Raw genomic sequence first — 25,081 nt, forward strand, 5'->3', positions numbered from 1 at the left:
TCTGGGGAGGTGCACGTCAGGTTACAGCGTACCTACGGCGTCGATTCAGCGCAGATTCTCAGATTCTCTCTCAGCTAAGATTCAGATTCTCAGATTCTCTCTCAGATAAGTTTCAGATTCTCTCTCAGCTAAGATTCAGATTCTCAGATTCTCTCTCAGCTAAGATTCAGATTCTCAGATTCTCTCTCAGATAAGTTTCAGATTCTCTCTCAGCTAAGATTCAGATTCTCAGATTCTCTCTCAGATAAGTTTCAGATTCTCTCTCAGCTAAGATTCAGATTATCAGATTCTCTCTCAGATAAGTTTCAGATTCTCTCTCAGCTAAGATTCAGATTCTCAGATTCTCTCTCAGATAAGTTTCAGATTCTCTCTCAGCTAAGATTCAGATTCTCAGATTCTCTCTCAGCTAAGATTCAGATTCTCAGATTCTCTCTCAGATAAGTTTCAGATTCTCTCTCAGCTAAGATTCAGATTCTCAGATTCTCTCTCAGCTAAGATCCAGATTCTCAGATTCTCTCTCAGCTAAGATTCAGATTCTCAGATTCTCTCTCACCGAAGATTCAGATACTCTCTCAGCTAATGCAAGCTTCTGACACTGCTGTAACTTCTGAAGCCTGATTTATACTTCTGCGTTGAATCTACGTAGAGACTACGCCGTAGCCTACGCAAGTGGCCTACGCCGTTGTGAGCATTTATACTTGTGCGCTGGTCTGTCTGCGTCGCTCTGCAATACACCGGCGAAACGCTAGCTGGAAATGCGTAGGAGGAAATGCGATGCTACCAAGCGGACCGATCACAGTTGCTGCGGTCTGCGTCGCCGCAACGTGTAGTTACATTTCTGGGGAGGTGCACGTCAGGCTACAGCGTCGATTCAACGCAGAAGTATGAATCAGGCTTTACACTCGCAAGGCTAACCAAGCCGAATGCATCCACCGTACCTTTAAACCCGAAACCAGAGGTGCTGAGTTTGTTCAGCGGAGTACAGTACTTGTGCTTTTAAATGATCCCAGCATGCATTGTTCTTGCACCTGCGAGTCGCCTAGCGCTGAAAGTCATTCGAGATTTTGCCCCAAAAAAAAACTTTCAGTCAGGACAAAAATAAAACTGAGAAGCGCAGGTCTACACCCCTTCTCCGAGAGGCTGTAGCTGTGGGGCTGCACCTGACTCACAGAGAAACACCGACTCAGCACTTCCCCCTGCACACCACCTGCAGGAGGCCGTCAGAGAGGAGCAGGTTCAGTGAGAGGGGGGAACGTGGGCTATCGGTCACGCCACCAAATCAATGGCAAAACAAGGCACTGGGGGAGAAACTCAAGGCCGGATGTCAGCAAGCTGCCATTAAACGCCTGTTTCTCTCAGGTCAACTGATTCATTTCACACGGAGTGTGGAGCTGTGACCAATCGCTTCGGACAATCATTTGAACTTTGGATAAATCAGGCCGGGTTTTTTTGAGGGGACGGGGGAGGGGAGTTGTCGGGGAATCACCAAATGAAGTGATTTAATCCTGGAAACCAAAGCCTCATTCATAGTCTTACTCAAGTTTTAAAAACCTTTACTGTGTGTACGTAAAGGAATGACCTTGTAAGATAATCTGAAAATGTGGTCAGTCTCAAGCATTTCTTTTTTTGTTCATTCATATCGATATGACCCGTAGAAAGAAAATGGGATACCTGTTTGGTAAGACTGATTCAATCTACATGTTGTGCAACAATGTAAGTGAGCTGCATGCCACATTTCTGCTACAGCCTGATGCAGTGTTGCTGTACAGTGAGACGCTTGTTCCGTGCCGTTGTAGCAACCTCGGTGTAAGTTAGCAGAACCACTCTTCGGCACTGCAGTGCCATTCATTATTGGTATCCTTCTCGCTTGAAGGCATCGTCTCTCTGCAGCCTCATTCTCAACTGCAACGCTTGCTGACCAATCACCTGAAGTCCCCACCCCAAAAGAGAAAAACCCTGTAACTCTGCCAAACAGCACTGCGGGGCTCGAGAGAGAGGGAGAGGGAAAGAGAGAAAGAAAGGGGGAAAGAGAGAGCAAGAGAGGCAGGGACAAAGGGAGAGTGAGGGAGAGAGAGCGAGAGAGAGAGAGAGATGTTTTATCCTTAATGTTTTAACATGGACAGCAAATCCCCAGTCAGTGAGCAAGACAGTGCTCAATGACCTCTAAGTGTCCTACAGTCTGCTGGAAAAAGTGAGGAATCTATTGGCACTTTCTTAAGATAGCCTGTCTGCTCGAACGCTTTCTCCCTGTGTGAAGAAGCCATTCCATTGCTAATGAAATAAAATAAAATAAAATAGAAAATTATCCAGATTAACATTATAAAACACAGCGTAACACAATGACGAAAACAGGCCGTTCAGCCCAACAATGCTCGCCATTTTACTACCGCTGAAGTGTACCCAGTGCTCGGTTCACCTATAGAGCTGGACAGTATCTAACGGAATGGAGTTCTGATTATCGTCAGGCTGTGACCGATAACCGCCGCCAACCACAAAGCTTGTAGGCCTTTTGTGTTTGTTAAACCCCGCCCCCCGGTGATAAGACATACGAAGAGGGAAGAACAGACAGAGCAGCCCAGGCTGTTGCATGTTGATCCATTTATGCATTGACATTAAAGACATCACATCGCTGTTTGCTACACACAGTCCTGGGGGGATGGAGGGGAGGGAGGAGGCTGTGGCACCTCTCCAGTCTCAGAGGGGGGAGGGGGGGGGGGCACACAGAGGTCCTTCTGAAGGACGAGAGGTGGCGTGTGAATTGGGCCGTTCAGCCAGGGCAGGGCGGGGCGAGGAGTGGTTGGGCGTGGCAGGGCATGGCCCAGGCCATGTACAGCGAGGCAGAGGGAGTGGCAGGCTGTCGATTGGTCCGCAGCTGGGCGGGCTGAGATGGAGAAGGAAGCTTCCGGCATCCTGCCTGCTCCACGGGCGTCGCGAGGCAATTAGGGCGTGTCATCGAGGGGCGGGGCTCAGGTGAGGCGGAGCTGAATTAAGACTCCAGGATCTTCTGTCCTGCAGAAGCAATGCAGATCCAGAGCATCAGAGCTTCAGTTTTCACCCAGCACACCTTCTCCATGTGCTGGAGTCCTGTATTTGTGTATATGCATTATTCTTAAGATTATTCATATTCTTAAGATTTTATCCCAAAATAATCTGAACTGCTTTGTTTTGTATTATTCGCAATGTATGAAAAGTTTTTTATACCTACAGTTCATTATTATTATTATGTTATTATTCTTATCAAGCAGGGCTTGTGTTCCTGTAGAGCGGGTCGGTGTTGAAGGCAGATGGAGGGGGGGGGGGGGGGGGCTGTGATGTCTGCGTTGTCCTGAGCTGGCACTGCAGACAGAGGACCTTGTGCAGAGACTGTCAGCTACAGACTCTGATACCAGGGACAACACCGCTCCCACTGTGCCCTGGGACCCACTCCCATTGTGCCCTGGGTCCCACTCCCACTGTGCCCTGGGTCCCACTCCCACTGTAGCCTGGGTCCCTTCCCATTGTGCCCTGGGTCCCACTCCCATTGTGCCCTGGGTCCCACTCCCACTGTACCCTGGGTCCCACTCCCACTGTGCCCTGGGTCCCACTCCCATTGTGCCCTGGGTCCCACTCCCATTGCACCCTGGGTCCCTTCCCATTGTGCCCTGGGTCCCACTCCCATTGTGCCCTGGGTCCCTTCCCATTGTGCCCTGGGTCCCACTTCCACTGTGCCCTGGGTCCCACTCCCATTGAGCCCTGGGTCCCACTCCCATTGTGCCCTGGGTCCCACTCACACTGCGTCCTGGGTCCCACTCCCATTGTGCCCTGCGTCCCACTCCCACTGCGCCCTGGGTCCCACTTTCACTGTGCCCTGGGTCCCACTCCCACTGTGCCCTGGGTCCCACTCCCATTGTGCCCTGGGTCCCACTCCCACTGTACCCTGGGTCCCACTCCCACTGTGCCCTGGGTCCCACTCCCATTGTGCCCTGGGTCCCACTCCCATTGCACCCTGGGTCCCTTCCCATTGTGCCCTGGGTCCCACTCCCATTGTGCCCTGGGTCCCTTCCCATTGTGCCCTGGGTCCCACTTTCACTGTGCCCTGGGTCCCACTCCCATTGTGCCCTGGGTCCCACTCACACTGCGTCCTGGGTCCCACTCCCATTGTGCCCTGGGTCCCACTCCCACTGCGCCCTGGGTCCCACTTTCACTGTGCCCTGGGTCCCACTCCCACTGTGCCCTGGGTCCCACTCCCATTGTTCCCTGGGTCCCACTCCCACTGCGCCCTGGGTCCCACTCCCATTGTGCCCTGGGTCCCACTCCCATTGTGCCTTGGGTCCCACTCCCACTGTGCCCTGGGTCCCACTCCCATTGTTCCCTGGGACCCACTCCCATTGCGCCCTGGGTCCCACTCCCATTGTGCCCTGGGTCCCACTCCCACTGTACCCTGGGTCCACTCCCATTGTTCCCTGGGTCCCACTTTCACTGTGCCCTGGGTCCCACTCCCACGGCGCCCTGGGTCCCATCCCATTGTGCCCTGGGTCCCACTCCCACTGTACCCTGGGTCCCACTCCCATTGTTCCCTGGGTCCCACTTTCACTGTGCCCTGGGTCCCACTCCCACTGTGCCCTGGGTCCCACTCCCACGGCGCCTTCGGTCCCACTCCCATTGTGCCCTGGGTCCCACTCCCATTGTGCCCTGGGTCCCACTCCCACTGTGCCCTGGGTCCCACTCCCACGGCGCCTTGGGTCCCACTCCCATTGTGCCCTGGGTCCCACTCCCACTGCACCCTGGGTCCCACTCCCATTGTGTGTGCAGGTGTGAATCACTCTTAGGCAGGGCTTTTTTTAAAGATCAAAACAAGGGGGCGCTAGCGAGTGATGAACAGATATGATGTGGAGCTCTGAGCTCTCAGCAAATGATTGGCTAATCCCAGTTAAACCAGCCCTTATTTTTTCTAACAGGTTACTGCAATTGTCATTTATATTTTTTTTCTCTTTCATCCTGGCACAACAATTCTTCAGTTTGAGCATCAGGACGCTTATCCCTTTTGGCAGAAACAAAATTCCAACACCGGCTAGCTAAAGGACTCCCCCACGTCCAAAATGGCAAAATAAAAAAGACGATATTTTAATGGATTTGGTAAGGCGCAGAGTCACACAGGGGTTAAAGTGGAAAGGTCATGTGTTTGCAAAACGCCCATACTTGTCAGTGCTGGCTCCTCCCATTTCCTGTTCATCTCCTGGCCTTCATTACACAGTCAGCTGTCATCACCGGCAAGTAGGATAATGTTTTCAGAACACCCTGTGTGACTGGACTGCAAAATGGCCAATCAAAGAACTGCAAAAAAAAGAAAGAAAAGAAAATAGGACTACTTCCTGCCGTCTCTAACACCGCATTAGCCCAGCCAATCCTGCGACGAGGCAACAGGCTTTTCCCGGATTGTTCTCAATCGTGGGAACGCAGGCAGAAAACAGCGCCGCTCCAATCAGCACGCGGCGTTACTCCGGTGCACCGCGAAGTTAGCCGAGGATGGTTCTGTGCCGGCGCGGTACAGCCGCCGCTCACAAGCGGGCACGTGAGGCACGCGGCCACAGCTGTGCGGCAGGGGCACGCGCAAGCAAACGCCGAAAACAGAGCTGACGCACCACCCCGAAAATAGCGCCGTTGTTTTTCTTCCTTTCTTTTTTTTTAAAAGCGACTGGACAGGTCTTACGAAAGACTGAACCAAAACGGGCGAGAGGGAGGCTGCGGTGGAATTCTGACACATGCCCTTTAAAGAAGAAGACAAAACTACAAAAAACAAAATGGAGGATGGCAGAAGTGTGAGACTATGGGGGGTAAATTCTTTCTCATAAAGCTGTCTCATCATCACAGCTTGCTTCCTGCTCAGAATCTTCAGAAGAGACTGCAGCCCCTCCCTCTTCCTGTCGCTATGGGAACACAACAAACAGAGCTCTCCGAGTGGACCACCACAGACAAGCCGCACCAAGGCTTAAGGGGAGGATAACCGTACTCAAATCCAAAATCAAATCAATTTGTATAGGGAATTTCACTGAACGTTTGTGCCAACAGACCATGGCCTTAAAAAAAACACAGAAAAGCCAGCCTAGGGTTCTCCAGGGAGGGGCCAGACACAGGAGCAGGGGCTTCGTCTCTGGAGACTCAGGGTATGAGATCATACCCAGCCACCGGCTGATTGCTGTCAACCACCAGCGGCTCGTACAGCATGTACCTCACTCAGAGGCCTGTCTAACAGCTTTCCCAGCTCTGCAACAGATGCTGGGCATATGCAGCCATGCCATATTCTCAGGCACACGGCAAAGTTCTCTGTAAAATCAACTCTCATGGAGTATTTATCTGTGTTATTACTAACTCTAAAGGAGTGCAGTTTAGTTCCAGCTGGACTTATATTAACTGCCAGAGTTGATTTAACACTGAGCGTGTCTGCTGTGTAGAAAGACATGCAGGTTGGACTACATGGAGGGCATTCACAGGGCATTGCTGCATAAGAGCAATGCGTGCTCAGCCATCCTACCCTGTATGAATAAAGGTTAATATGGTTAATTACAAAACACACAGAAAAGCCAAGCAGTCCTCATTCACAGCATCTGCCTGCTTGTGATGGTGAGGGGAGGGGCCAATGACAGCCTGGCGGTGGCTGTAAACCGCGCCGCACTGATGTGCTGTCAATCATCCCGCCTGATCTGCGAACAGCGAGGCGAGCGCCGAACTCCCAGACACTGCTCTCTCTGGCGGGGGGCGGGGGGGGGTAGTGGGAGGGGGTCCCTCTTTATAAAAGGTTCAGCAGGAGAAAAATGTTACTCAGCTGGTAACGGTGATGTGCTGTACCCTCACTGTGCTGGTAACGGTGATGAGCTGTACCCTCACTGTGCTGGTAACGGTGATGAGCTGCAGTGCTGTACCCTCTCTGTGCTGGTAACGGTGATGAGCTGCAGTGCTGTACCCTCACTGTGCTGGTAACGGTGATGAGCTGTACCCTCACTGTGCTGGTAACGGTGATGAGCTGCACCCTCACTGTGCTGGTAACGGTGATGAGCTGCAGTGCTGTACCCTCACTGTGCTGGTAACGGTGATGAGCTGCAGTGCTGTACCCTCACTGTGCTGGTAACGGTGATGAGCTGTACCCTCACTGTGCTGGTAACGGTGATGAGCTGTACCCTCACTGTGCTGGTAACGGTGATGTGCTGTACCCTCACTGTGCTGGTAACGGTGATGAGCTGTACCCTCACTGTGCTGGTAACGGTGATGAGCTGTACCCTCACTGTGCTGGTAACGGTGATGAGCTGCAGTGCTGTACCCTCTCTGTGCTGGTAACGGTGATGAGCTGCAGTGCTGTACCCTCACTGTGCTGGTAACGGTGATGAGCTGTACCCTCACTGTGCTGGTAACGGTGATGAGCTGTACCCTCTCTGTGCTGGTAACGGTGATGTGCTGTACCCTCACTGTGCTGGTAATGGTGATGAGCTGTACCCTCTCTGTGCTGGTAACGGTGATGAGCTGTACCCTCTCTGTGCTGGTAACGGTGATGTGCTGTACCCTCACTGTGCTGGTAACGGTGATGAGCTGCAGTGCTGTACCCTCACTGTGCTGGTAACGGTGATGAGCTGTACCCTCTCTGTGCTGGTAACGGTGATGAGCTGTACCCTCTCTGTGCTGGTAACGGTGATGAGCTGTACCCTCACTGTGCTGGTAACGGTGATGAGCTGCAGTGCTGTACCCTCACTGTGCTGGTAATGGTGATGAGCTGTACCCTCACTGTGCTGGTAACGGTGATGTGCTGCAGTGCTGTACCCTCACTGTGCTGGTAACGGTGATGAGCTGCAGTGCTGTACCCTCACTGTGCTGGTAACGGTGATGTGCTGTACCCTCACTGTGCTGGTAACGGTGATGAGCTGCAGTGCTGTACCCTCACTGTGCTGGTAACGGTGATGAGCTGTACCCTCACTGTGCTGGTAACGGTGATGTGCTGTACCCTCACTGTGCTGGTAACGGTGATGAGCTGTACCCTCACTGTGCTGGTAACAGTGATGAGCTGTACCCTCACTGTGCTGGTAATGGTGATGTGCTGCAGTGCTGTACCCTCACTGTGCTGGTAACGGTGATGGGCTGTACCCTCACTGTGCTGGTAACGGTGATGTGCTGCAGTGCTGTACCCTCACTGTGCTGGTAACGGTGATGGGCTGTACCCTCACTGTGCTGGTAACGGTGATGTGCTGTACCCTCACTGTGCTGGTAACAGTGATGAGCTGTACCCTCTCTGTGCTGGTAACGGTGATGTGCTGTACCCTCACTGTGCTGGTAACGGTGATGTGCTGTACCCTCACTGTGCCGGTAACAGTGATGAGCTGCAGTGCTGTACCCTCACTGTGCTGGTAACGGTGATGGGCTGTACCCTCACTGTGCTGGTAATGGTGATGAGCTGTACCCTCACTGTGCTGGTAACGGTGATGAGCTGCAGTGCTGTACCCTCACTGTGCTGGTAACGGTGATGAGCTGCAGTGCTGCACCCTCACTGTGCTGGTAAAGGTGATGAGCTGCAGTGCTGTACCCTCACTGTGCTGGTAACGGTGATGAGCTGTACCCTCACAGTGCTGGTAACGGTGATGTGCTGCAGTGCTGTACCCTCTCTGCGCTGGTAACGGTGATGAGCTGTACCCTCACTGTGCTGGTAATGGTGATGAGCTGTACCCTCACTGTGCTGGTAACGGTGATGTGCTGTACCCTCACTGTGCTGGTAACGGTGATGTGCTGTACCCTCACTGTGCTGGTAACGGTGATGAGCTGCAGTGCTGTACCCTCACTGTGCTGGTAACGGTGATGAGCTGCAGTGCTGTACCCTCACTGTGCTGGTAACGGTGATGTGCTGTACCCTCACTGTGCTGGTAACGGTGATGAGCTGTACCCTCACTGTGCTGGTAACGGTGATGTGCTGTACCCTCTCTGTGCTGGTAACGGTGATGAGCTGCAGTGCTGTACCCTCACTGTGCTGGTAACGATGATGTGCTGCAGTGCTGTACCCTCACTGTGCTGGTAACGGTGATGAGCTGTACCCTCACTGTGCTGGTAACGGTGATGTGCTGTACCCTCACTGTGCTGGTAACGGTGATGAGCTGCAGTGCTGTACCCTCTCTGTGCTGGTAACGGTGATGAGCTGTACCCTCACTGTGCTGGTAACGATGATGAGCTGCAGTGCTGTACTCTCACTGTGCTGGTAACGGTGATGAGCTGTACCCTCACTGTGCTGGTAACGGTGATGAGCTGCAGTGCTGTACCCTCACTGTGCTGGTAACGGTAATGAGCTGTACCCTCACTGTGCTGGTAACGGTGATGAGCTGTACCCTCACTGTGCTGGTAACGGTGATGAGCTGCAGTGCTGTACCCTCACTGTGCTGGTAACGGTGATGAGCTGTACCCTCACTGTGCTGGTAACGGTAATGAGCTGTACCCTCACTGTGCTGGTAACGGTGATGAGCTGTACCCTCACTGCGCTGGTAACGGTGATGTGCTGCAGTGCTGTACCCTCACTGTGCTGGTAACGGTGATGAGCTGTACCCTCTCTGTGCTGGTAACGGTGATGTGATGTACCCTCACTGCGCTGGTAATGGTGATGTGCTGCAGTGCTGTACCCTCACTGTGCTGGTAACGGTGATGAGCTGTACCCTCACTGTGCTGGTAACAGTGATGAGCTGTAGTGCTGTACCCTCACTGTGCTGGTAACGATGATGAGCTGCAGTGCTGTACCCTCACTATGCTGGTAATGGTGATGAGCTGTACCCTCTCTGTGCTGGTAACGGTGATGAGCTGTACCCTCACTGTGCTGGTAACAGTGATGAGCTGCAGTGCTGTACCCTCACTGTGCTGGTAACGGTGATGAGCTGTACCCTCACTGTGCTGGTAACGGGGATGAGCTGTACCCTCACTGTGCTGGTAACGATGATGAGCTGCAGTGCTGTACTCTCACTGTGCTGGTAACGGTGATGTGCTGTACTCTCACTGTGCTGGTAACAGTGATGAGCTGTACCCTCTCTGTGCTGGTAACAGTGATGAGCTGTACCCTCACTGTGCTGGTAACAGTGATGAGCTGTACCCTCACTGTGCTGGTAACGGTGATGAGCTGCAGTGCTGTACCCTCACTGTGCTGGTAACGGTGATGTGCTGTACCCTCACTGTGCTGGTAACGGTGATGTGCTGTACCCTCACTGTGCTGGTAACGATGATGAGCTGCAGTGCTGTACTTTCACTGTGCTGGTAACGGTGATGAGTTGTACCCTCACTGTGCTGGTAACGGTGATGAGCTGCAGTGCTGTACCCTCACTGTGCTGGTAATGGTGATGAGCTGTACCCTCACTGTGCTGGTAACGGTGATGAGCTGCAGTGCTGTACCCTCACTGTGCTGGTAACAGTGATGAGCTGCAGTGCTGTACCCTCACTGTGCTGGTAACAGTGATGAGCTGTACTCTCACTGTGCTGGTAACGGTGATGTGCTGTACCCTCACTGTGCTGGTAACGGTGATGAGCTGCAGTGCTGTACCCTCACTGTGCTGGTAACGGTGATGAGCTGTACCCTCACTGTGCTGGTAACGGTGATGAGCTGCAGAGCTGTACCCTCACTGCGCTGGTAACGGTGATGAGCTGCAGTGCTGTACCCTCACTGTGCTGGTAACGGTGATGAGCTGCAGTGCTGTACCCTCACTGTGCTGGTAACGGTGATGAGCTGTACCCTCACTGTGCTGGTAACGGTGATGAGCTGCAGTGCTGTACCCTCACTGTGCTGGTAACGGTGATGAGCTGCAGTGCTGTACCCTCACTGTGCTGGTAACGGTGATGAGCTGCAGTGCTGTACCCTCACTGTGCTGGTAACGGTGATGAGCTGTACCCTCACTGTGCTGGTAACGGTGATGAGCTGTACCCTCACTGTGCTGGTAACGGTGATGTGCTGTACCCTCACTGTGCTGGTAACGGTGATGTGCTGTACCCTCACTGTGCTGGTAACGGTGATGAGCTGCAGTGCTGTACCCTCACTGTGCTGGTAACGGTGATGAGCTGTACCCTCACTGTGCTGGTAACGGTGATGAGCTGCAGTGCTGTACCCTCACTGTGCTGGTAACGGTGATGAGCTGCAGTGCTGTACCCTCACTGCGCTGGTAACGGTGATGAGCTGCAGTGCTGTACCCTCACTGTGCTGGTAACGGTGATGAGCTGCAGTGCTGTACCCTCACTGTGCTGGTAACAGTGATGAGCTGTACCCTCACTGTGCTGGTAACGGTGATGTGCTGTACCCTCACTGTGCTGGTAACGGTGATGTGCTGTACCCTCACTGTGCTGGTAACGGTGATGTGCTGTACCCTCTCTGTGCTGGTAACGATGATGAGCTGCAGTGCTGTACTCTCACTGTGCTGGTAACGGTGATGAGCTGTACCCTCACTGTGCTGGTAACGGTGATGAGCTGCAGTGCTGTACCCTCACTGTGCTGGTAACGGTGATGTGCTGTACCCTCACTGTGCTGGAAACGGTGATGTGCTGTACCCTCACTGTGCTGGTAACGGTGATGAGCTGTACTCTCACTGTGCTGGTAACGGTGATGTGCTGTACCCTCTCTGTGCTGGTAACGGTGATGAGCTGTACCCTCTCTGTGCTGGTAACGGTGATGAGCTGTACCCTCTCTGTGCTGGTAACGGTGATGAGCTGTACCCTCACTGTGCTGGTAACGGTGATGAGCTGTACCCTCACTGTGCTGGTAACGGTGATGAGCTACAGTGCTGTACCCTCTCTGTGCTGGTAACGGTGATGTGCTGCAGTGCTGTACCCTCACTGTGCTGGTAACGGTGATGAGCTGTACCCTCACTGTGCTGGTAACAGTGATGTGCTGTACCCTCACTGTGCTGGTAACGGTGATGAGCTGTACCCTCTCTGTGCTGGTAACGGTGATGTGCTGTACCCTCACTGTGCTGGTAACGGTGATGAGCTGTACCCTCACTGTGCTGGTAATGGTGATGAGCTGCAGTGCTGTACCCTCACTGTGCTGGTAACGGTGATGAGCTGTACCCTCACTGTGCTGGTAACGGTGATGAGCTGCAGTGCTGTACTCTCACTGCGCTGGTAACGGTGATGAGCTGTACCCTCACTGTGCTGGTAACGGTGATGTGCACTGGAGTCTGGAGAAGGAGAGCACTCAAGGGGGAGGAGCCTTGCTAGCGCTGCCTAAGAAATGCGCACTGTCCTAGATTTGTTGCTGAGGGGCAGTCCAGTCGAGTTTTCCGCTCAAACCATTTTCCGGATCGCAGCATTTCCGGAACGCCACATCAGCGAACGGCACCCATCGAACCCCAGCCCAGCGAAACTGTGTCGTTTCGCTTTCTCCCAAATATAAATCGCAGTTTCGTTCGCTCCCCCTGTACTGAAACCCCCTTTTTTTTCAAAGGACGCTATTTTCAGAACATTTTCCTGCTTGTTTTCACTCCGACGTTGAAAACACTTCCTGAAATTCTGAGCACTCGATAACCAAAGAAAGAAGGAAGAATGTGATCCGTCCATTTTGTACATTAACAAAGTAATCCAAGAGTTTTGCACACTGCCATAAGACCTTAAGATGTGGGTGAGCAAACGACGAACAGAAACCAAATGCCAGCAGTTGCAAATGATCAACCCCTGTTGTGTTTAACAGTGATCTCCCTCCAGATAACCAAAACAGCCTTTTACCCAAAAGACAGACTATGGTAGACTGTATAATCCGCAAAGCGTTTACCAGTGCTTGAAAACAATACTTAATTTTTAACCAAATGTATAAAAAGTAAAATGATCAAATTTTATTGAAATATAAAGTGTGTCTTTTCCGAACAAGCGAGCTGTGGGTGTGTCTATCCTAGCACTGCAATTTCCCTACTGATTGACAGCCCAGCAAACACACACACTACTGACGTACTGAAGTAGTGTAAATCCTAATTAAATCGATGTAACATATACGTGAGCTAGTTTGTCTCCAAAAGTGGAGCGTGCACCGGATGAACTGAGTTGCTTTCAACATAAACATTCTGACTGGAGAAAATGCACCGTACCCAGAAACTCAGTTCTAAGTGAGAGCCATATTAGCGCAGAGGAACATGCAGGCTATACCTTGGTCCGCACTGGCTGTATATCCTTGTGGTGAGAGGCCCAGGACAGTCCAGATATCGAAGGCTCAGCCCAACCCACCAGGGCCCAATGACATCATCTCTCTGCGCCACCAGGAAACACAGCACAACATGGTGGAGAATTAGACTGAAGCCAGGCAAAGGGAACTCTGAACTGTGTAATCAAGCGCTTTGATTTATGCTGTTCAATTTGACAATTAAGTGCTGAGCAACAACGTAAATGTAAAATGTCTGAAGTGATTCACAGAAACTTCACACAGGTTATTTTTTGTGGAGTATGACCATTTGTTTTCCTGATGTTTACTTATGTAATGCAGATTAAGCACTGCACTCAACACTAACACTTTCTGATTGATTTGAACCCGTATCCACCTTGGTTACAAACATATTGGTCTGGAATTGGTCTTGTAGCCTCATAAACCAAAGCATGCTGCAGATTCTGGCTTCAAACAGGGCTGGTATTCTGGCTTTTGCAATTTGGGCACCCAGGAAGATTTTCATTTAGAAACTGAATACACTGCAACAAACTGAACAATACTCTCAAGACCAGAAACAAATATATTGCTATACTTCAAAATATATTGGCAAATATACAGCACAATTTTAATACCGCTTTGATATTTCTAAAAAAAAAAAACAAAAAAAAAAAGAATACATTGCAGTGAAATATATTCCCCATTCTATTTTACAAAAGACCACACACTTTAACACCGCTAACGCCTGGTGCTAAGTTAAAAAAGCACTTTGATTTTGCGTGGGGTCAGACTGCTGTTGACGATAAATAACGAAGACCCAATGAAATCCATTAGAATCAGCAGCGAATTTATCGACTGGACCTAGCTGTGAGCCAAAGGAGGGATATCACCTCAGAGGTCAAGCTTTGGGTTCAGACCCATAATGGTGTTTCAATGGAAATCTCTACAGAACAAAAGGGCCGACTACCTACTATTCAATCCTGGAATCTATAAATTGCATTCTCTGGGCTGTGTTCCTCCAGCACACAAGCACGGCGTGGGCCCCTCCACCTCTGAGTGCCTAGCATCGTAAATCACACCACAGAGTTCATCACATTACCAATAGCCTGTAAGGATTACCTCTGGAGTCCATTTTTGGCACTGATACTGTGAGCGTGATGTTCAGATTACACTATTACTGAGAATAGAGGCCTCCCTTCTTCAAATAAAATATTGGCAAGGCATGCATTGTACTCCTGTTTACCTTTTTATATTCTTACAATGTGGAAAGGGGCCATGCTATTAAATATTAAACATAGATATCAAATGTAGAGCTGCAGTATCTCTACAAAGAGACCGGATATATATACAACGTAGGAAAGGGTTGTGAATCCCACAAGCTGCGTGGTATGTTTTTTGTGTGCATGTTCTCCACATGTCCACGTGGGTTTTCTCTGGGCACTCCGATTTCCAACAGTCCAAAGACACGCAGGTAGGCTAATTGGAGACTCTAAATTGCCCATAGGTATGAGTGTTTGAGTGAATTGTGTGTGTGCCCTGCAATGGATTGGCAACCTGTCCTGGGTGTATTCCTGCCTCTTGCCCAATGCATGCTGGGATAGGCTGCAGCCCCACCGCAACCCTGACCAAAAATAAGTAGGTTAGGTCCTTCCTTTTTCCTTTTTAACCTTGTTCCTTCTGTGGCACACTTTCGAGATTTACAGAACCTCATGGCACACCGCTCTCCAAAGCCAGCCAGGCACTGATGTTGATGCGACGTGTCAACAGTAGGCCTAACCATTCTTCCGGGGTTTCAATTAAGCCACTCTCATTTTAATTACGTAGTCAAGTTTTTTTTTTTTTTTTTTTGAATAATTTGAACTTACCTATTTTTAAAAAGATTTTTCACACGGCACACCTGACCTCACCTAACAGCACAGCGGCTGGGAAATGCTGGGTTAGATAACATATGGATGGATGGATATATATATATATATATATATACAGTCACATAAAGAGAGCCAGTGGAGGGCAGCACTGGGCACAGGCTTTTAAATAGTGTAGAGTCAAAGTCAACTGAAGGTGAGGGAAAAGTGGAACAGCCTGCAAAGATGCTTATTTTGGTAAAGGGCAATCCTGACAATTTACCCCCCTTACCCCCAACAACATACCCCCCCCCCTCCCCCCAAAACGCAAAACCGCCCACTCGACTAAACCACAACCAGTAAAAGCAACAAGCAACGGGGAAAAAACTGTGCTTAATGTATCAGATAAAAGCACATGCTAACACACTTTCTGCTGTCAATCTGTCAAACGCTGTAATGGGAGGGAGGACTTATCTTTGCTGATGAAGTGAGATTAATTCCCTGACCCTGATGTTTATAAAAGGCAAATGAGGTGAAGTGGAAAACACTCACAGGTTTGTGCCTCAGACTGTTAAATGCTTGAGCAGGATCATACATCCCCACTGCGGCAGCTGAAGCAACTGAGCTAACCTCTCCCTGTCCGAACCTAAAGCAACTGAGCTAACCTCTCCCTGTCCGAACCTAAAGGAACCGAGCTAACCTCTCCCTGTCCGAACCTAAAGCAACTGAGCTAACCTCTCCCTGTCCGAACCTAAAGCAACTGAGCTAACCTCTCCCTGTCCGAACCTAAAGCAACTGAGCTAACCTCTCCCTGTCCGAACCTAAAGCAACTGAGCTAGCCTCTCCCTGTCCGAACCTAAAGCAACTGAGCTAACCTCTCCCTGTCCGAACCTAAAGCAACTGAGCTAGCCTCTCCCTGTCCGAACCTAAAGCAACTGAGCTAACCTCTCCCTGTCCGAACCTAAAGCAACTGAGCTAACCTCTCCCTGTCCGAACCTAAAGCAACTGAGCTAACCTCTCCCTGTCCGAACCTAAAGCAACTGAGCTAACCTCTCCCTGTCCGAACCTAAAGCAACTGAGCTAACCTCTCCCTGTCCGAACCTAAAGGAACTGAACTAACCTCTCCCTGTCCGAACCTAAAGGAACTGAGCTAACCTCTCCCTGTGTCTGTACTGTGTCTGTACCTAAAGGAACTGAACTAACCTCTCCCTGTCCGAACCTAAAGGAACCGAGCTAGCCTCTCCCTGTGTCTGTACCTAAAGGAACTGAGCTAACCTCTCCCTGTGTCTGTACCTAAAGCAACTGAGCTAACCTCTCCCTGTCCGAACCTAAAGGAACCGAGCTAGCCTCTCCCTGTGTCTGTACCTAAAGGAACTGAGCTAACCTCTCCCTGTCCGAACCTAAAGGAACCCAGCTAGCCTCTCCCTGTGTCTGTACCTAAAGGAACTGAGCTAACCTCTCCCTGTCTGTACTGTGTCTGTACCTAAAGGAACTGAGCTAACCTCTCCCTGTCTGTACTGTGTCTGTACCTAAAGGAACTGAGCTAACCTCTCCCTGTCTGAACCTAAAGGAACTGAGCTAGCCTCTCCCTGTGTCTGTACCTAAAGGAACTGAGCTAACCTCTCCCTGTGTCTGTACCTAAAGGAACTGAGCTAGCCTCTCCCTGTGTCTGTACCTAAAGGAACTGAGCTAACCTCTCCTTGTGTCTGTACCTAAAGGAACTGAGCTAACCTCTCCCTGCCCGAACCTAAAGCAACTGAGCTAACCTCTCCCTGTCCGAACCTAAAGGAACTGAGCTAACCTCTCCCTGTCCGAACCTAAAGCAACTGAGCTAACCTCTCCCTGTCCGAACCTAAAGCAACTGAGCTAACCTCTCCCTGTCCGAACCTAAAGGAACTGAGCTAGCCTCTCCCTGCCCGAACCTAAAGCAACTGAGCTAACCTCTCCCTGTCCGAACCTAAAGGAACTGAGCTAACCTCTCCCTGCCCGAACCTAAAGCAACTGAGCTAACCTCTCCCTGTCCAAACCTAAAGGAACTGAGCTAACCTCTCCCTGCCCGAACCTAAAGCAACTGAGCTAACCTCTCCCTGTCCGAACCTAAAGGAACCGAGCTAACCTCTCCCTGTCCGAACCTAAAGGAACTGAGCTAGCCTCTCCCTGTCCGAACCTAAAGCAACTGAGCTAACCTCTCCCTGTCCGAACCTAAAGGAACTGAGCTAGCCTCTCCCTGTCCGAACCTAAAGCAACTGAGCTAACCTCTCCCTGTCCGAACCTAAAGCAACTGAGCTAACCTCTCCCTGTCCGAACCTAAAGGAACTGAGCTAACCTCTCCCTGTCCGAACCTAAAGCAACTGAGCTAACCTCTCCCTGTCCGAACCTAAAGCAACTGAGCTAACCTCTCCCTGTCCGAACCTAAAGGAACCGAGCTAACCTCTCCCTGTGTCTGTACCTAAAGGAACTGAGCTAACCTCTCCCTGTGTCTGTACCTAAAGGAACTGAGCTAACCTCTCCCTGTGTCTGTACCTAAAGGAACTGAGCTAACCTCTCCCTGTGTCTGTACCTAAAGGAACTGAGCTAACCTCTCCCTGTGTCTGTACCTAAAGGAACTGAGCTAACCTCTCCCTGTGTCTGTACCTAAAGCAACTGAGCTAACCTCTCCCTGTCCGAACCTAAAGGAACTGAGCTAACCTCTCCCTGTGTCTGTACTGTGTCTGTACCTAAAGGAACTGAGCTAACCTCTCCCTGTGTCTGTACTGTGTCTGTACCTAAAGCAATCCAGCTAACCTCTCCCTGTGTCTGTACCTAAAGGAACTGAGCTAACCTCTCCCTGTGTCTGTACTGTGTCTGTACCTAAAGGAACTGAGCTAACCTCTCCCTGTGTCTGTACCTAAAGGAACTGAGCTAACCTCTCCCTGTGTCTGTACTGTGTCTGTACCTAAAGGAACTGAGCTAACCTCTCCCTGTGTCTGTACTGTGTCTGTACCTAAAGGAACTGAGCTAACCTCTCCCTGTGTCTGTACTGTGTCTGTACCTAAAGCAATCCAGCTAACCTCTCCCTGTGTCTGTACCTAAAGGAACTGAGCTAACCTCTCCCTGTGTCTGTACTGTGTCTGTACCTAAAGGAACTGAGCTAACCTCTCCCTGTGTCTGTACCTAAAGCAATCCAGCTAACCTCTCCCTGTGTCTGTACCTAAAGGAACTGAGCTAACCTCTCCCTGTGTCTATACTGTGTCTGTACCTAAAGGAACTGAGCTAACCTCTCCCTGTGTCTGTACTGTGTCTGTACCGAAAGCAATCCAGCTAACCTCTCCCTGTGTCTGTACCTAAAGGAACTGAGCTAACCTCTCCCTGTGTCTGTACTGTGTCTGTACCTAAAGCAATCCAGCTAACCTCTCCCTGTGTCTGTGCCTAAAGCCATCCAGCAAACCTCTCCCTGTGTCTGTAACTAAAGCAATCCAGCTAACCACTCCTTGTGTCTGTGCTGTGTCTGTACCTAAAGCCATCCAGCTAACCTCTCCCTGTGTCTGTACTGTGTCTGTACCTGAAGCAATCCAGCCAACCTCTCCCTGTGTTTGTACTGTGTCTGTACCTAAAGCTATCCAGCTAACCTCTCCCTATGTCTCCATCAAGCGGCCAAAACCAGGCTGCCTTTGTGAAGCTCACTTCCTGGTCTTGCTGAGAGACAAAGCTCACTGTACAACATGGCGGCGCCCACAAACTGCACTTCCTGGGATTCCAAACGCATCTCATCAAGCCCGTAGGCAGTCAACGGGTGGCGTCACAGTGACCTGGCCCATATTTTTACCACTGTCTCTGGTCTCAGTGCAGCTGAAGAGGCGTGGCCTGAACGAAAGCCTGGAGCTGCTGCTTTGAGTGTAGGTGTACACAACATTCACTTCAGTCTGGGGTGAGAACTTCACAATGACAGAATTAAAAAAACACATCCAATCACACGCGAGCCCTCCAACAGGGCGCAGACACTGACACAGTCACTGAAGAAGGAACCTGACCTCCCACAAACGCTGCAGAGACTCAATCCGCGCCTGCTGATATCGTGTGACACAATTATTAATCAGGCCGGCAGCCATGACGGAACCTGAATGAAGTGCCACGCGTGCGCACGTAAGGTATTACCGCTACCCCCGAGCGACGGGCCGCCCCCCCCCGCCCCCTCCGGTCAGGCTTGGCGGTCGCCCACCCTGCAGGGATAGCGAGCGTTTAAAATGCAGGCGGCTGCTGGATTGCGTCATCGCGCGCGCGTGCTCACTGATTATCATTCCACAGGTTCCCTCCCCTCCACTCTCTCTCCACCAGGCCCAGTGCAGTACTGAGGCTTAAGGTGGACCACTCTCTCTCCACCAGGCCCAGTGTGTTACTGAGGCTTAAGGTGGACCACTCTCACTCCACCAGGCCCAGTGCAGTACAGAGGCTTAAGGTGGACCACTCTCTCTCCACTAGGCCCAGTGAATTACTGAGGCTTAAGGTGGACCACTCTCTCTCCACCAGCCCCAGTGCAGTACTGAGGCTTAAGGTGGCCCACTCTCTCTCCACCAGGCCCAGTGAATTACTGAGGCTTAAGGTGAACCACTCTCTCTCCACCAGGCCCAGTGCAGTACTGAGGCTTAAGGTGGACCACTCTCTCTCCACCAGGCCCAGTGCAGTACTGAGGCTTAAGGTGGACCACTCTCTCTCCACCAGGCCCAGTGCAGTACAGAGGCTTAAGGTGGACCACTCTCTCTCCACCAGGCCCAGTGCAGTACTGAGGCTTAAGGTGGACTCAACTGCCTCTCTACAGACTAGCAACAATTATCAAAATCTCTGGTAGAAAGATTTACAAACCTTTCTTTGATCTGTTGCAACTCATTAAATCAATTATTATTATCAATAATAATAATAATAATAATAATAATAATCTATGTGATTCATAAAGAATAAGAATGATATAAACATATGTGTGATTGCAAACCAATGGCCAATATTTAATTAAACACCTTACTATCACTAAGCGTTGCTTCCTATTATATGAGCATGGCCTTGTTGGTTGTACATCTTATTATATATTTTATATATCATATTAAATACCTCAATGTCCCTCCAAGCCATGAAAGCATCCGATAAATTAGTAACACAGTCAAAAACAATAATTATAAATAAATGTTTTTGCCAATCATGTAATCATATTTGTAATGAAATCGAATGCCATTTTGACTTCATTAATAAGCACTCTTGTACAAAAACTGACGCATACATTTTTTATGACACTATGCCAAAACGTGGCTCATAACTCTATAATGCTAGTAACAATAACTGAGGGGATTTTTGTTTTTAGCCTTGCAGTTTTTATTAAAGCAGGTTTCTTCATGAGAAACACAGAATGGGAAACCAGACAGCCTTGCCATGACTGTGAGGCCTATTTTTAGACTTGCATAAGACAGAAAACTATATTTTAAAAATATGTGGAATCCACATGTAATTCCTCAGACTGCTGAGGGCTAACTCCACCTTTCTAACATTGCTGTACTTGAGGCAAATGCTTTACACTCAATGCTCAAAACATGTTGCTATAAGAGGAACTGAATCACCTAGTCAGAGATATATTTATTTCACTCCACAAGTTAAATGCCGCACCCAACAGCAGCAACAACAAACTTACAGCGGCCATCTCCTATGCACAGAGGTCTGCGGTCACGTTTCCCCATGCAAGCGTATCAGCTTAACTTGAGCCGAACACGGACGACCGCAGAAGTGCTATCTGCTGCTCGGCTGTGCCCGTGACGCAAGCGCGACCGCGAAAGCGCGACCGCGAAAGCGGAGCGCTCCCTGGCGCGCCCCCCCCGGCCGTACCCACCTCGCGCATTCGACGGTGTAGAGCAGCCCCTTGTGAACGCGGGATGTAAAGCACGGCCTGCTCCAGCTCCATTCACAATTTCCAGCATCTTCCCTCCTCCATCGCCGGGGCGCTGCCCGGGCGTGCGCGCATCCGGGAGATCTGCGTGCACACATTTCCCACATTCTTCCATGTGCCACACATTCATTCTGTCTCCAGTTTATTACGTGAATTTACATCCAGTCCCCTTTGTCTTGCCATCACGCCAGGCGATGCAAAATCCAGCTAAAGTAGCACACTTATCAATCATATGACGTACAACACTTATTATAAAACACCATTTGCACTATTGTTACATATGTGTGTCCATATTTACTTGGAATATTAATGCAAGAGTTAAGTGTTATCAGTCTATTTGAAGGCACACAAATTTCTGCATGTGTGTTATTTTCACAGTTATTTTACTGTTTTAAGACTAGCCTTTGAGTATAAAATTCTCAGGTCAGGCTTCTGAACCATCTGGAAGGTTACTGTGGAAACAGGGGAGAGAGACAAAGAGAGAGAGAGAGAGAAAGAGAGAGAGAGAGAGAGAGAGAGATGCCATGGCAACATCAGAGGGGTTACCCAGGAAACGGTGGTCGCCATGGAGACTGCATCACTCTAGGCGGGATTAGCAGCATCCACTGGAAACCGTGTGCTGGCTCTGATCTCCTTTTTTTGTTGTCCGGCACCTCCACGAGAGACGCGCAAACACCGTGTATTCGTCCTCGTGCTTGTGCTGGCATTGATTTTTAAACTTGGAGTCTTCAGAAGGCCAAACTGATTTGGAAAACACGGGCACTTCTTTCACGTAAACAATCAGAAGTGATTCGATGATATTGTTGCCGCGACTCCTCCCAATAAGTATGATCAGATTAAATTGACTGAATCGCACAATGCGTACACGCGAAACATTGCCTTGATGAATGGGATGTTTTTCTCCACATTACATGAAAAAGCTACTCTTTTCTATTGTGCCCTTTGATGGTTACAGGCGCTTACCTACGGCCGCTTAAACGTAATTCAACAGCCGAAATAGATTTAATAGCCTACATTACACCTTAGTTGTCGTTTGACATGGTAACACGTTTGTAAAATATATTATATATGTCTACCTATGAGCAATATTTGGCTGTAATCATAATAAAGCATTTCTTCAAGTTTCTCACTCCATATTTCGTTGCTTGTTATAGCTAGAATATTACTGACATAATTATTTAATGAAGACACTTCACTTAGTAAATGAAATATCACGTAACCAGCAGAATTAATGAACATTGGAAGCAAACATCGCCGTTGTCTTTAAGGAAAATAAACGGAAAGATGTCCAATACAGCAGCGTTTGAATTCTATCCCACTTAATTAAACCGAATCAAACGCAGGACACGAAGCTCCATTAACACTAGAAAAAATCCTTGAGCTACTCCTCAAGAGCGAATGGAATGTACTCAGAAGCTCACGGACTGAAAGGACACATGTATATACCTATTGCGTTGCCTCCACACAAGACTTGCACTGACACGTCACGATTATTATTGGTAGAGTAATAGTCGTTATATTTATATCATTTCTCGCTTTTCTAACGGTTACACATCTGTAAAAATCTTTTTGATGTTCACGCAGTTCTGATTGTTCTGTGCAGTAAAGTTGGGCTGTTTGAAAGCACTGTTGATTCCTTCCTCTATCACCATGTATTCCGATTTGCTGAGGGAGGACGTGCTACGTGTCTTTTTCAGTTCCTCCGTTGAGGACAAAGGCTGACAGCTGCCAACGTGCATGTACTGAGCCTGCTCTTCCCCTTCAGTCTCTCTGTGGTAGAAGTAGTTAAAATTAGAAACAATTACTGGGACTGGCAGGGCAATGGTTAACACGCCTGCGATTGCACACAGGGACCCGACGATTTTACCCCCTATGGTTACAGGGTGCATGTCTCCATAGCCGACTGTCGTCATGGTGACCACAGCCCACCAGAATGCATCGGGGATGCTGCTGAAGCTAGATTCGGGGTCGTCTGCTTCGGCGAAGTAGACGGCACTGGAGAAGAGAATAACCCCGATGAAAAGGAAAAATATCAAAAGTCCCAACTCCCGCATGCTGGCTTTTAGTGTCTGTCCTAAAATCTGAAGCCCCTTTGAGTGCCGAGAGAGCTTGAAAATACGAAAAACCCTCACGAGCCTGATCACGCGGAGAATGGCCAAGGACATCGCCTGTTGCCCGTTCCCCTGCCGCTCCGCGAGCTCAGTCCCTAGCGTGATAAAATAAGGGATGATCGCCACAATGTCGATAATGTTCATGATGTTTTTCGAAAACGTGGCTTTGCTGGGGCAGGCAAAAAATCTAACCAGCAGTTCGAAAGAGAACCATATTATACAGAGTGTCTCTACCACAAAGAAAGGGTCTGAAAAAGGACTAGTGAAGTAAGGTGTCGTTCCATTTATAATGGGCGCTACGGTAGTGGGTTCTTTGTCATCCCGGAATTCGGGTAAAGTTTCCAGACAAAATATTACGATGGAGATTAAAATGACCAGCACCGAGACAATGGCGATGCCCCTGGCTGGACCCGAACTCTCGGGGTACTCAAACAACAACCACACTTGCCTCTGGAATTCGTTGCTGGGTAAAGGACGTTCTTCTTCTTTGATGAAACCTTCGTCCTCCCGGAATTTTTCCATTGCCTCTTCCCCGAGTTCATAAAACCGTATCTCCTCAGAGAAAATGTCAATTGGGACGTTAACAGGTCTCCGGATACGCCCCCCCGATTGGTAGTAGTATAGGATTGCATCGAAGCTGGGACGGTTTCTATCAAAGAAGTACTCGTTTCTCAGCGGGTCAAAGTAGCGCATTCTCTTCTTGGGGTCCCCGAGCAAAGTCTCGGGGAACTGAGAGAGAGTTTTGAGTTGCGTCTCGAAGCGCAAGCCGGAAATATTAATGACCACCCTCTCGCAGCACTCGTGGTCGGGCTCATAGCGGTCTAAAGACTGGTGCCCTGGGAGCGCTGCCGTCTCCTCCAACATGTTATCGCAAGCAACAACTGTCATGATGTCCTGCTCGGTCTCGGTGTAGCCGTGGTTCACGATGTTGTTGCCCCGGTGCTTGGCTGAGGAAGTCGGAGGCGAGTGAAGGAGGCTGAGGTGGTCGTCCATGCAGGTGCTGGGATGGAGGGGCAGGGGGAGCCGCGCCTCCTCCAACTAGCTCCAGTCAGCCACAGCCGCCGCCACTGCCGCCGCCGCTGCGCGTCCTCTCTCTCCTCTTCTCCGTTTCTGTCTTCAGTTTCTCAATCTAGTATTCCCGCCCACGGCGCGCACACTGGGGTTTATAAACATGCCTATTCCCGCCCACGGCGCGCAGATGCCAGGCACATTTCTACCCTTCGCCCAATCGGAACCCAAACAGACATAAACATAGACCCCAGACGCGCGTCACCGGCGATCACTTTGGTCGCCACCCTGTAGGCGCGCCCCCTTCAAATACAAGAAGCAAACTGTTGGTGAATAAGGTGAATAAATAGCCCATTTCCTTTCAAAACCTTTGCACAAAATGAACGAAGCCCTCTCCACCGTGAGGAGTGGAAAACGTGGATCCACTTTATTATTTATTTATAAAAACACATTAAATTGTCTGACTTAGTATTTCCGTTTTTTGCATTTGAGACCACGGAAATATATATATATATATATATATATATATATATATATATATATATATATATCTGTGAAATCGGAAAATTTCTTATTTTTATTTCGGCGACAATAGCCTTCCACATCTAAAAGAATTAACATAGCTTCACAATATTCCGTTAAAATGCAGTGCACGAGAGATCATTATGACTTTAAAAAAATGTAGCCTACAGTGCAATCGCCCAGACATGCTTATTTAAAATGCACTGTTTGTTCAGTAATAACACACGATAGTATTCGAATGGGGCGATTATAGAGCACGCTCGTTTCTGGTCGTAAGGGAATAAACGGCACATGCTATAGGCTGTTACACGCCTTTGAGAGGAACGCAAGGTTAACTCGCACGACATCAATGTCACTTCACCTACAAGAACGTTCATGGGAAGGAAGTGGCTTATAGTCTATTCTAAGTATGTATAAAAATAATAATAAAAATAATGATAATAATAATTAAAATAATATATATATATTTTTTTAAAGCAGCGAAAGAACCTTCAAAACACCGTGAATAAACAGCTGCTATTGTGGTAAGAAAGACACTTTCGATTATTTTAACAGACCGATTTGATTTAGTCTAGTTGACGTTTAGGCC

The 25,081-nt window shown here is 49.5% G+C and overlaps 1 protein-coding gene and 1 long non-coding RNA gene across 10 annotated transcripts; both read right to left on the bottom strand.

The window, feature by feature from the left end:
* Positions 1-2,581: 2,581 nt before the first annotated feature.
* Positions 2,582-24,254, bottom strand: LOC118208207 (potassium voltage-gated channel subfamily A member 2). 7 transcript variants are annotated; one of them, XR_004761529.1, is made up of 4 exons: positions 23,411-24,254; positions 20,795-20,935; positions 5,179-5,313; positions 2,582-3,009 (listed from the first exon to the last, which is right to left on the bottom strand). XR_004761529.1 is itself a non-coding variant. In XM_035382653.1 (3 exons), exons 1-3 carry the CDS (start codon positions 23,953-23,955, stop codon positions 2,967-2,969), a joined length of 729 nt encoding a protein of 242 aa, XP_035238544.1. In that variant the 5' UTR covers positions 23,956-24,248; the 3' UTR covers positions 2,582-2,966. The 7 variants fall into 7 exon arrangements, 2 of the variants coding, with proteins under 2 accessions (XP_035238544.1, XP_035238545.1); XR_004761530.1 differs by lacking the exon at positions 5,179-5,313 and adding an exon at positions 13,111-13,211 and having other exon boundaries at positions 23,411-24,249; XR_004761531.1 differs by lacking the exon at positions 2,582-3,009 and adding an exon at positions 13,111-13,211 and having other exon boundaries at positions 5,225-5,313; positions 23,411-24,250.
* LOC118208208 lies at positions 17,556-20,788 on the bottom strand. Of its 3 annotated transcripts, XR_004761534.1 has the most exons (4): positions 18,307-20,788; positions 17,930-18,099; positions 17,664-17,833; positions 17,556-17,580 (listed from the first exon to the last, which is right to left on the bottom strand). It is a non-coding gene; the product is annotated as an uncharacterized LOC118208208 (long non-coding RNA). The 3 variants fall into 3 exon arrangements; XR_004761533.1 differs by lacking the exon at positions 17,556-17,580 and having other exon boundaries at positions 17,620-17,833; positions 17,978-18,062; positions 18,270-20,788; XR_004761532.1 differs by lacking the exon at positions 17,556-17,580 and having other exon boundaries at positions 17,620-17,833; positions 17,930-18,062; positions 18,270-20,788.
* Positions 24,255-25,081: the final 827 nt, after the last annotated feature.

Source organism: Anguilla anguilla, chromosome 11, assembly GCF_013347855.1.
Source record: "Anguilla anguilla isolate fAngAng1 chromosome 11, fAngAng1.pri, whole genome shotgun sequence".
NCBI classification, from domain to species: Eukaryota; Metazoa; Chordata; class Actinopteri; order Anguilliformes; family Anguillidae; genus Anguilla; species Anguilla anguilla.